The sequence below is a fragment of the Penaeus japonicus genome, unplaced genomic scaffold (assembly GCF_977035675.1).
Source record: "Penaeus japonicus unplaced genomic scaffold, GWHDUDI00000001_assembly GWHDUDI00000026, whole genome shotgun sequence".
Lineage (NCBI taxonomy): Eukaryota > Metazoa > Arthropoda > Malacostraca > Decapoda > Penaeidae > Penaeus > Penaeus japonicus.
In genome coordinates, this window is record NW_028234428.1 from 33,486,262 (window position 1) to 33,498,761 (window position 12,500).

The 12,500-nt window shown below is 38.0% G+C and overlaps 2 protein-coding genes across 4 annotated transcripts in view; one reads left to right on the forward strand and one right to left on the reverse strand.

Annotated features, from left to right (window-relative positions):
* LOC122243062 (protein arginine N-methyltransferase 9) overlaps positions 1-12,500 on the forward strand; it is a 20,275-nt gene that overhangs the window by 6,465 nt on the left and 1,310 nt on the right. The window contains exons 6-8 of the mRNA XM_043000526.2: positions 355-522; positions 732-1,823; positions 1,963-2,113. Coding sequence (XP_042856460.2) covers positions 355-522; positions 732-1,823; positions 1,963-2,113 — 1,411 coding nt within the window. The remainder of the gene's footprint in view (positions 1-354; positions 523-731; positions 1,824-1,962; positions 2,114-12,500) is intronic.
* Positions 5,500-10,367, reverse strand: Rcd5 (microspherule protein Rcd5). 3 transcript variants are annotated; one of them, XM_043000528.2, is made up of 6 exons: positions 10,091-10,367; positions 8,196-8,754; positions 7,815-8,078; positions 7,422-7,624; positions 6,837-6,945; positions 5,500-6,400 (listed from the first exon to the last, which is right to left on the reverse strand). In XM_043000528.2, exons 1-6 carry the CDS (start codon positions 10,183-10,185, stop codon positions 6,185-6,187), a joined length of 1,446 nt encoding a protein of 481 aa, XP_042856462.1. In that variant the 5' UTR covers positions 10,186-10,367; the 3' UTR covers positions 5,500-6,184. The 3 variants fall into 3 exon arrangements, with proteins under 3 accessions (XP_042856462.1, XP_042856463.1, XP_042856464.1); XM_043000529.2 differs by lacking the exon at positions 10,091-10,367 and adding an exon at positions 9,757-10,020; XM_043000530.2 differs by lacking the exon at positions 10,091-10,367 and adding an exon at positions 9,472-9,599.

Consider the following 12,500-nt stretch of genomic DNA (forward strand, 5'->3'; position numbering starts at 1 on the left):
GCAAGACAGAAATAAAATCTCTTATTTAAGGTTTTCCAGGATAAGAGTTAAAACAGATCATTAAAACAGCTAAATAATAGAAGACTTCTTTTGGATTGAAAGACACATTATTTTATTTGGGTCACATCAAAACACTGGCAAGGAAAGAGATAGAGTTTAACATTAAAATCATGACTAAATTATACATAGAGAAGGCAATTGCTTTTTTTAAATAGAAATTGGGTTATTACTTCTACTTTATGATATATAGAAAATGATGTTATATTGCTATGATTTCATTTACATCACTATGAGCAAAAATGCCTGGAAAATCAAATCCCAGCTTTCAACATGCCCCAACAATCAATCCCACAGCATGTATGCCAAACGAGCAGGTGCCAGAGCTGTGTATGCATGTGAAGTAGACAAGTTCATGTGTGATATGTCGGGCAACATCCTTCAGGCCAATTTCAACGAGCCAGACATTCAGATACTTCGCCGTCACAGTAACAGTCTTGCCGTTCCAACTCATATTCCAGAAAGGTAATTGTATTTATGACAGTCACCAATATACTTCTCTTTCACTGATTATATGAAGATTGTGATTTAGCAGTTCAAGATTGGTTGAAAATATTTGATACTATACTGAACCCCCCAAAATATATGGAGTGTGTGTGTGGAGGGTGGGTGGGGGATGTGGCTTTCGTTTACTGAGAAGCACATCTTTCATGTTGTCATTCAATCTCTTATAGGGTCAGTCTAGTTGTGAGTGAGACTGTGGATGCTGGACTGCTTGGCGAGCACATTCTCCCAACACTACAGCATGCATGGCAAAATCTTCTTCTACCACCACCTCCACAATCAGAGCCTTCAGGTCAGCAGGAGCAGGAGCAGCCAAGCTCCGCCCAGGGGTCTGGTGCCAATAATCAAGATGAACGTATTAAATGTCCATCACCATCTCTCTTTGGCAAAGTCATACCTCAGAAAGCAGAGGTGTTTATTGCACTTATTAGCTGTGATTATATATCTAGACAAACAAGGCTGAAAAACACAAACTTACCCTTTTTTAACGGCAGGAGAGTGTCTGTTAAACTCGAAGAACCATATATGTCAGAGAAGCTATCTCAGGTCCTAGGAGGATTCACCCGGTTATCCAACTGGATTTCCCTAACGAGCATAAACTTCAATTCACTCGATGATATTGAAAGGCATTTGAGTGGAGACATTGATAGAACTTTTGCAATCCCTTGCATAAAGAGTGGAGTACCTGATGCTATTGTTTTGGCTTTTAATTTATACTTAAATGAGGATGACTACATCAGCACTAATCCAGAAACATGTTCTACCTTGTGGGAAAATGCGGTGTATCCAGTATTAGATTTACCAAAGGTTACTGCCGGTGAAGTGGTTGAAATCGAGCTCAACTGCAGTGGCATTATAAAGCTATCAGTATTATCTGAAAACAGAAATGAAGATGATTGTGTAAACCTCAGCGTTGAGACTCTCATGTTTCTAAACAGTCAATGCACAGTCAATGCATTTTTATCAGCTGCTAAGCAAGCAGAGGTCATCTTAAAAAATCAGTCGAAGTCCAGGGCACCAGATCCATTTATTGTGTGCGATACTACACCCTTTCCAGTGGCTGGCCTTTCCTTGCAGTCAGAATTTCCCAACTGCAAGCTGTACGTCGAAGAGGAGAATGTCCAGAAAATGCTTAAAGAAATTGATATTGATGCTCATTTGTGTGAAGATCTTGAGGATGAAGTCGACATCCTTTTCATCTGGCCTGTGACAAAAGAAGGCATTCTGAAAGACGGACTAATAAAGAAGCTCCTGATGTACAGGTAAGATATATTTAGATGATATTATTTTTAGGACTACACTCCATCATACTGTAAGTTTTTGATTAGTGGAAATAGTTAAATTTGGCTTAAGCTCTATCTTTTTATTTTATTTTATTTTTCTCTCTCTCTTTTGTTGTAGATTAATGATGGCTGAAACTTGTTATGTCTTCCCACAAACACTGGAACTTGTAATAGGTCTCATCAACTCACCAGCACTGGGATCCATGACAAGAGTGGATGACTCCAACACATGTGGTGTTAAGATAGCAGACGTCTTCAATATTGTCAAGGTAAGTTAGCCGTGAACAGCATGTTTATGTACTAGTATAAAGATAACATAGAATAGACTTACTTTCATCGATGTTGAACTTCTTATTGATTCGGGAATATATCACCGATATATATTCGTTTAGAAGTACCTGATATATGAAGTTGGGATTAAGAAATGAAAATTTTCTGCTCTTTCATGTAGATGTTGACTTAAATTATCACTACTGATGATCATATTTCCTTAAAATGTTGTAGTGGATTTATGATAAGAAGCACTCAGCTGTGGTCAGAAAACTAATAACCAGTATTAGCTTTTGTGTTTATACATGGAAGGGAAAAAAAGCTTGTCGTGTGAGAGACAAGTAAAAGTTTCAACAATAACACAGGTTCAATAAAAGTTCCACTATAGGTCAGGCTCCTTTCCAAGTTATTATTATTGTGTATACATATAGTGAATATAGCACAATTTCTCTCTTTAGAGTTCTGTGCAACTTTTACTTCAACACATGTGGGAATATTATGTGAGAGACAAGTAAAGCTCCAACAAATACTATAGTTCAACAAAACTTCCTTTGTGGATCAGAAGCTTTTTCAAGTTTATGTTATTGTGTGGACAAGCACGCAATACAACACAGTTGCTTCCTTTATAATTCTATGTATCTATAACTGAAACATTTCTAGGAATATTCCTCCTTGTTTACTGCCATAATGTTACTTGGGTTAAGTATCATGTTTATATTAAAAGTGAAGTGTTACTTTTTGTGAAACCTGACAGTTTTTTTCTGAATTGCCAGAAGAGCTATTTAAGGAGGTAAAACACTATTGGTAAGAGTATACATGCAGTTGAATTAATTATTTTGCTTTTCTGGTATAGAGCTTTACATAAACACTTTCATGTTTCAATAGGTTAGCATTGGAATGGAAGATATGCAGTATTTATTACAGAAAAATATCTTTGCAATCAACTTGCCTACTATTGTTGCTATTTTTAACGAAGAGGTTGTTTTTGATAGCATCCTTTGTATAAGTATTCAGAATTTTAGCACAGACAAAAATAACAGTGGACCTTTATTTGTCACTAAGCAACACATGATACCAACTGATTTTCAAGAACAAATATGTTGTGGGTTTGTGATTAGGCCAAGTAAAGAAAATGTTTATAGTAACATACTAAAAATTATCAGGGTTGGTACATGTTTTTCTTTCTTTTCTTTTTCTGTTCTTTAAGTAATAGCAGTCTACTTTAAGCTCATATTTTTTTTTTTATAGAATTTACCTCAGAATCTATTTTCTTTTTTTTTCTTTTTTCCTTTCTCCCTTCCTTAATCATTAGTATGTTCCGGTTACCTGGGTTACAGGAAACTCAACATTGTTTTTCACGTAATCATAATCAGTTATCCTTGGATATTGACAGCATCTGTAATGTGATATCATGCAGTGCTGAAATAATATCAAGCGATGGTCAAAATCCCTGTCAAGTATTACAATATCCATAACCAGAGGAACTCCTGCAAGCAAATAAATATCTAGTTAACCTGCTTTTTCTCTAAACCTCTCTGCGACGGTCATGTCTCATCGGGTCGGATTAGTTTTGTACTGAATTTTTCCTTAGGTTGAAATTACAAGCTATTCATTCCTTCAGTTTTGATGGCCTATCATACCGAATGCTAATTGTGTTATCATTTTGCTCTTAGATCATACCATAAGTCTAGGAAATAAAGGAAAACAATCATCTTAACCCTCTCTGGACCTGTGGTACACTATGGTACCGCCGCCATGATCTGGCCCGGCTGGTGGCACCATTTTCCAGTCATTTTTTATGATTAGGCCCTAAGCGTTCGAGAGCCCCGGCATTGTAACATGCAATCGTGAGTGGGTTAACGTACCAAGCCGAAGCTGAACATCTCCAAGGGGTTAATCCTTTGATTTTTTTTCTTTATGTTTTTATCATTAGAAATTCAACACTTCAAATTGCCATGTAGATATATGTTTAAGAAACCCACAGTCCTTTAAGTGTGATAGACAATACCCGTTTTCTAGAATTATAACCATATTAACCCGTTGCTAACCAGGGGTTAGATTTGCTTACCCAGGCTCCAGGATGGGTTTTATTTCTGAGCGAGGCAGCTTCAGCAACATACTTTGATTTTTCCCACTCCCTTTTAGTCACTCATTGTAGAGCTAGAGCAACTTTTGTTTTTTCTGTGTGTGTGTTTTACTGTTTTTAGAGACATATCTGTCATATCACAGGCTCTATCAATTCTGCAGTTGACTTAAATTGTAGTTTAGGGTCCATATCAACCAATTTTTTTTTCTTTATACTCAATGTGAGAGAAGTACTGCTGTTTTAGGGAAGGACAAAAAGCAACTTTATTTTTTTGTATTTGTGTGCTGTCACAAACGAACATGAAACTTATAACCATCCAAAATGAAGATAACATGAAGAGGTAGGGAAGAGGAAGGAAACTTGTGCTTTTGACAGTGAATGCCATAATAAAAGGTATCCTTACTGGCACAGGGGCACATTGTAGGCATTGGGCATGGTTTGAGTCACCTTCCTCCTCTCGTTCTGCCTGCACAATTTTCCTCTGCAGGAGGTCGGGAACTTGCAATGTGCCAACGCTCTATAGAGATAGTGCTTGGTAGAGACCGTAGATGGGTGTCATTCAAGGCTCTCTCTCCTGCTGGTGCTAGAAGAAAGTGGTGCCATCTAGGATTTGGATGGGAGTTGAAACCCATTTTGCTTAATATTACGGCAGTTATAATAATTATGACTGCAATTGTTAACATTACTCACTCATAGCACAATAAAATAACATAGTGATCTAAAATCCCTGAACATCATGACGCCCATCATCAGGCCAGACCTCCTGCATGATGTATGACGAAAAAACACCCGTTGTTAACAGGTTAAACATGTAGGCTGAATGAAAGTAGTCTCCTGTGAAATTAAGCTTATTTTCTTTCATTGATATTTATAATGAAATTATCCATACTAAACCATATCAATAACTTGAAAGTAAAAAGAGTAGTGTTTATCTTTGCTGTTCTTTGTCTAGTAATTTTGGGGTACAGTAAGAGTGTATAGATATTTGTCAGCTCTTTAGAAAGAACTGTGAGCTGGAACACTTATTTGTGGTAAGAAAATGTAAAAAACAAAGGGAAAAAAACATTTATTTATTCATATATATATATATATATATATATATATATATATATTATATATATATATATATATATATATATATATATATATATATATATATAATCTTTTTTTAATTATTAATTATCATTTAATTATGATTGAGATTATATTGACAAAAGTGAAAAGAAGCATGGGGGGGGTCCAAGTTGTACAAATTAAATGTAAATTATTATTAATTTTAGTTAAGGTTATAAAAAACAATTTAGTTACGTTTTCTTTTAATAGAAAAGGGAAATATGGTAAATACTGAAATACAGAATATTACACTAATTTACAGGTACACTTAATTACAGGTACTCATAGAATTACAAGTATGTAATCAAATTATATGTACACAAGTAGTCATAGGTACATTTAGTTAACAGTGTATAAAAACACACACATGTACATAGATGGACAGGTTTATTTATAGCCATCCATAATTACGGTATAACTATAATTACTCACAACACTTCGTCACATATTGTTATATACACTTGGAAATGTCCCTACAACCACTCGAGTACATATAATTTTTGGTACATTAAGAATTTAACTGAACATATTTGCCGTCATACCCTGACATGATATACCTGCGTTCATTTCTCTTCCTTCGCAAAGTGAATTATGGATCGTCTTTTGTCTTTGGTATCTGAGAAATTTTGGAGGGACACAAAAAAAAAAAAAAAAAGTTCCATTCTGCCTCAACGATAAGCAACAGCGCATAATTATTCAGAGTTCCTAAACCAGTTCAAAGCACCGTCTTCAGGTCGTGATGATAATCTGCAGATGATGAGGGAGCCTTAATGGTTTGTGTGAGGGTGTGTGTCATGAAAATTGTTATTATAACTATTATCATCATCATTATTATAATTATCACTCGAGGCAAACTATGACCCAACTGTCATTAGTGTCCGCTGAGTTTGGCCGTTTCCTGACGTATCACATTGATGAGATCCAGGTTGATGAGGAAGATGAATCGGAGAGATGCTATTTCTACCACCGAATTGTTGTTGAGTTTCGTCTTGTTCCCGGCCAGTACTGGTTTGCCGTCTACGTAGATGGGTCTCTTGCCCTCGTTGGCTATTAGGAAGTCGCCCGTGTTCCGTAGCTTGATTATGCCCTAGAGTTGAGAGCGTAATGTAAAATCTGGAGATGATTTTAGTTTGTTTTTTATTTTCTTTCTTTCTTTCTTTTTCAACAATTAAACAATAATGAAGATGAAAAGACAGTATCATTAATGTATCTAACTTACATAATTGTACTGAAGCATTTGTTACTATTGAAATAAATTAAACAAGCATAAAAGAAAGTAAGGTTATTTAGGTTATGTGAATAATAATGAAAAAATATATATATAAATAAAACACTGAAATTTATTAAACAATATAAAAATTATAACTCTTTTCTTTTATTCTTTTAGACGGTAAGAGGCATAAGAAAGAGAGAGTTTTTAAAAAGTAGTACAATTTATGCATGTCACTACAACCCACACTCTCAAAAATAATCAATTATATATGAGTTTCCCATTTATCAAAAAAAAAAAAAAAAAAGAATACCTGTCTACGGGATATTTTCCATGCTGGGCCCTCAAGAGATAGGTCCACATCTACATTCACTCCTGCAGCTTTGCGACCGAGGGTGATCTCTCGTGACCTCATTAAATATCTGTTGGGTAAAATTAGTCATTATCAACTGCTTCTACTAGAATCCCTCTATACAACAAGCACTGCAATACTAACAAGATCTATGCAACAGTATAAAATTACACAATTTGAATCTTCACATATAAAAAAAGGTCTTTTACTACAATAAGCTGCAGAAAATTAAATTCTTTGAATAACTTGAATGTATATTGAAATTTGAAATGTTAAGCTACAAATTACTGCGTCTTTCTATTATGAAATTAGATATTTTAACCCAATGACGACGGTGCGTCACACCCGTGTGACACAGCCAAAAACTCCCGTGCCGGGGCGTCATGCGATAGTGACGATTTCAATGCAATATTGCAATCGCCCGGCATATGGGACTTCGCGTAGAAAGTGCACCCGTCGGGAAAGGGTTAATAGCCACATCAAAAAAAAAAAAAATAAGAATTGGTGATTTTAACATATTTTTAAAAGTGTTACCAAACCACACACCTGACTAATCTGCCTCGCAAAACAGCAAGTGTCTGATTATCAAACTCGGGCGGAGAGATGCCCGTCACGGTGTCCACAAGAACTTGCCACTTAGAAACCTGGTCCTCCAATAACCGTATTTCTCTTTTGCTTCCTCTGCTGGCCACACCAAGCTCATGTTCTAAGAGATCATCACTACTTTCATACAGCTCAGAGTCATGGATCTGTTAAAGGAATGATGCAGTCAAATTACCTAAATTAAAATGAAAACCTGATCTTAACGCCACAGGTTGTATACAAAGGTCGTAACATGAATAATAATATTACTTTTTAATACCCAAATGTTGGCATTGAAACAAAAGTAACATGAGTATTGATAAATCTTGGTAAGAGCCATGGATGTTATCTACATACTTGCTGCTCAGCCTCTGAAAAGTCCTTGACAGGGCCATTTTTGTTGAGAGGAGGAACTGTCTGATCAGGCAAGAGGTGGTACTGCTTCAGGAGGTGCCAGTGCGCCATAAGGGCCTTTGCGGTACGAGCAGGGTAGAACACATTGGGATTCTCTTGTAGGAGTGTTTCAAATGTCTGGAGTCCTGGGTTGGAGTTTGATTTTATAACCCCCAGAAGCTCCTCTTCTGCCTTGCTGTACAATGCACGAGACTGCACAGCCTGTATCTACAGATGATGCAAAGATGTTAATTCTGTTTTATATACATTTTCCTAAGGATTGTAAATTTAATGAAAGCATAATTTAAATCACCGTCACATAGACATTCATAGCATGGGGATTACCTGGTCAGGATGCAGATTCTTCATAGCCTGTTGAGCAATTCTGGACACAGTTGGATCATACAGCAAAGCATACCAGCGTTCCTGTACTTCAGCAAGGGTGAACTTGCAGGAAAACTTGACACCCCTGTGGACGGTGACCAAGTCGCACGTCTGTTGAACCCCGATAATGAGACTCAGGTCATCAGTCGGTTTCCAGCGTCCAAGATCTTTTGTTACTATGGACTGAGACCCTCGTCCCTTTCTTGCACGTTTGCTGGAAGACTTTGATGATAAGCGTTTACGGACATCCGAGGTCACGGATGGGGTTGGCGGCAAAGACACAGAGCAGTCTGACGCGGTGGAGAGGGAAGGATTGCGAGTGCGTATCTTGCTTATGGGCGTAGAGCTCTGACCCCCAAGACTCGACTCTACAAGTTCATCGTCGAACTTTGGCCTCTTGATGGCACGGGAAGAAGATCTGCGCTTAGTACCATCTTCTATCAAGCTATCGGTACTGGTGGTACGTTCCCTGGGTGGCAGTGTAAGCTCCATTGATCTGTAGCGAGGGCGATTGTTCATACTGAAAACGAAACAAAAAGACATTAGATACAAGTAAAGGAAAGGAAGGAAAATGCAAATATGTTCATTTCACATCATGGATACTTGTATTTTAAAAGTAAGTTTATCATTTCCCTTTTATGGTAAAAATTACAGTACCTTTGATCTTACTCATTTTAACAATAAAAAGAAAGTTTGAAATTTCTGTATTATGAATGTATTTTTGCTGATCACTTCAAAGCATATACTTTTTTTTTTTTTTTTTTTTTTTTTTATTACCTTATTTTATATTTAAATTATATGAATTAAATGTAGAGATATAAAATATTATCCTAGTTAGTTCATACATAGAATTAATATTAACATTCCTAATAATTTACTTCATCTTCTCGAAATGTTTTTTCTGGTGCATGTGTCTGCTTGTATATGTTCATATACATGTGCGTGCAAATGTGTATATGTGTGAGAATGCACACGTGTATATAATTTTTTCTATGAAATAGTAGACAAGTAACGGTATTCAACCCTGAACAAATACGAAAATCGTCATTAACAGACAATAGGGTGAATAGCTAACGTGCGCACTATATTCAGTTAATGAATTTATCATTTGGCGCTAGTTAGTGATGGCTGACACACTAATTCACTGCAATTTGAAGAATCGCACAGGTTTTTACAAACCAAGCCCCCCCCCCCCCCAAAAAAAAAAAAAAAAAAAATTGATCAGTTTTAAGCTTACCAGGTTGGAGTTTACTCCTTTCATGAATTAGTCACTCATTCAACAGGGCAGAAGTGAAGACAAATTCCTATAAAAATCTCACAATTTCCTACATAAACCTCATCCTCTCCTACAAAAATTCTCAACCCCTCCTGCCCCCCGATAGATAGGCCTATCCTCTCCCTTCCCTCTCGATATCCTCTCCCTTCCCTCTCGATATCCTCTCCCTTCCCTCTCGATATCCTCTCCCTTCCCTCTCGATATCCTCTCTCTCCCTCTCGATATCCTCTCTCTTCCAATACTCACAAAAGCCCCGTGACTTCGCCCTCTCGCCGTCTCTCTCTCTCTCTCGGAGTCTCAAGAGGCAGGAATCTTTCTCCCGAGACACTTCGAGGGGGAGGTTTAGACGATGAAGGGAGGGGGGGGAGGAGGGGGGATAGATAGATCCTCGAGACTCGATTATTATGGAATGTGAGAGAGAGAAAGATGGGGAGAGGGAGAGAAAGAGAGAGAGATGGGAGAAGAAGAAAGAAAAAAAAATCACGGAGGGGGGTTTTCCAAATCTACTTTGCTCGCCTGGAGGTCGACCTTAGCCTCGGTATAGTGGGTTAGTGGGTGTAAAAAACACGGGGATACTCACGGCTGGCCCTTAGGGACGAATCTTGACATCATATGAGAAGATACGTCGGGGAAAAGTGGTAAAACTCGACGGTTATGATGTTGGATTTTGCCCATCAACTCACGCGGTTAGACATTCGCGGTTTGGCCTTATGTTTGAGATATGACTTAAGGAAGGCTGCGAGAGCTTGGATTTAGTGCCTAGGCGGACGAGGGAGACACACTTGCCAGGAAACCTTTGGCGATTTTTGTGTTTTCGCGATGTAAACAAACATGGCGGACGCCACGACACAGAAAACGGGGCTGGAATTTCAGCGGAGACTTTCGTAGTTTGGTGGGGTCCTTGTGCCAGGTGTCCGTTTGTTATTATTGTTCTTATCATAATTATTTTTATTATTATTATTATTATCATTATTATTATTATTATTATTATTATTATCATCATAATCTTAATAACTTTTATTATTACTATGAATATTGATAATAATAATATTGCAATGATATTAATTACTGCAGCTGCTGCTACTGCTGCTACTGTTCTACTACTACTACTGTTACTACTACTACTACTACTGTTACTACTACTACTACTGTTACTACTACTACTACTGTTACTACTACTACTACTACTACTGTTACTACTACTACTGTTACTACTACTACTACTACTACTACTGTTACTACTACTACTACTACTGTTACTACTACTACTACTGTTACTACTACTGTTACTACTACTACTACTGTTACTACTACAGCTACAACTAGTTACTACTACTACTATTACTGCTACTACAACTACTGTTACTAATACTAATACTACTTCTACTACTACTACTACTACTACTACTACTACTATTACTACTGCTATTAATACTACTACAGCTGCAACTTCTAGTTACCACTGCTGCTACTACTATTACTGCTATTGCTGCTGATGTTACTACTACTACTACTACTACTACTACTACTAGTACAACTACTACACCTCTCTTTCTCTCTCTCTTTCTTTCTTTTCCTCTCCCTCTTTCTCTCTCTCTCCCTCTTGCTCTCTCTCTTTCTTTCTCACTCTCTTTTCTCTCTCTCTCTTTCTTTCTTTCTTTTTTTTTCTCTCTCTCTCTCTTTCTCTCTTTCTTTCTTTCTCTCTTTCTCTCTCTCTCTCTCTCTCTCTCTCTCTCTCTCTCTCTCTCTCTCTCTCTCTCTCTCTCTCTCTCTCTCTCTCTCTCTCTCTCTCTCTCTTTTTTTCTCTCTCGCTCTCTTTTTTCTCTCTCTCTCTCTCTTCTTCTCTCTCTCTCTCTCTCTCTCGCTCTCTTTCTTTCTCTCTCTCGCTCTCTTCCTTACTCTCTCTCTCTCTCTCTCTCTCTCTCTCTCTCTCTCAGGGCACGTTCACCCTGAAGTTGGTAAAGTTGATGGTGTGAAAGTTCTGTGATCTATTTTTGAATACGCCCTAGTATTTTATTTTCGTTGATATGAAGCCACAATTACGAAGATTCGGCCCTCGAAGAAGGCTCTCTGTCCACATGTTCCAGAATTCTCGAGAACTTAAGTCAACTCTTGCTGTTTGAAAGGCAATGTCACAGGCGAGCCCGCCTGTGACAGCGTGTGGTTGACTCGTGAAAGAGTGTGCCAACGAGTGTTGACTCGACCCGAGCTTGGTCCTTACCCACCGTGATACCCAGCCACGGCGGTGACCGCCAGGCGACGGGCTCTTCAAAGGATGTCTCGTGACTCAAGTAGCGAGTGTAGCTAGTGGTCAGTGTGTCACTGCGTCCTATTAGAAAGGGTAGTACTATACATAAATAAGGAATACTTATTTATGTATAGGGCAAATACAAACAAAGCTTCTTTTCATGCATTTAATTGCATGACCAACATCAAAGTAAGATCCACATGAGCACTGGCTTGCTAAACCTTCAACTAACCGAGCGTCAATGGATTCCTGTTTGTTAAGACTGAAGCCCTTGGTTTCGATTCTCAGGGTTGTTAACCAGTTCGGTGTTTGTGTCCCGTTAAATGTTTACCATCTGTCGTGCGAGAAATGGGAAGCGGCCGCCATTTGTGCCCACTTGTCTCACTTGGCGCTCTTTTGATAGCGTGGACTTTGATTCCTTTTCGGACAGCCGGATGACCGCCTGTCTTCCGTATCAGGGATATATATGACTGGAGTGTGTCCTCGATATAATTATGTAAGAGACAAGTCACCTCTCGTATCATACCGTTGTTAGCTTCACACCTGGGCGGTTCGAAAAGACTTTTTTTTATTTGAAGACCATTTAACTGTTTCCATGGAGGTGTCTTTTGTCCATGCTATTGCGTCGTCACTCTCCAGACTTCTCCTTCCTATGACAAGTTCTCAATGTGCGGCCTCATTTCTCTCCTCTAGGATTCAGTTACTCCTGCATGCATGATCGGATACTGCTTTGTCTGCTCAT

What these genes read in the sequence shown, in the direction of transcription:
- Rcd5 (XM_043000528.2), bottom strand. Translation starts at nt 10,185, where the DNA reads ATGGGCAAAATCCAACATCATAACCGTCGAGTTTTACCACTTTTCCCC. An exon ending in TTGCGAGGCAGATTAGTCAG is followed by an intron (nt 6,946 to 7,421) that starts GTGTGTGGTTTG and finishes TTTACCCAACAG; the next exon opens with ATATTTAATGAGGTCACGAG. An exon ending in GGAAAATATCCCGTAGACAG is followed by an intron (nt 6,401 to 6,836) that starts GTATTCTTTTTT and finishes TCTCAACTCTAG; the next exon opens with GGCATAATCAAGCTACGGAA.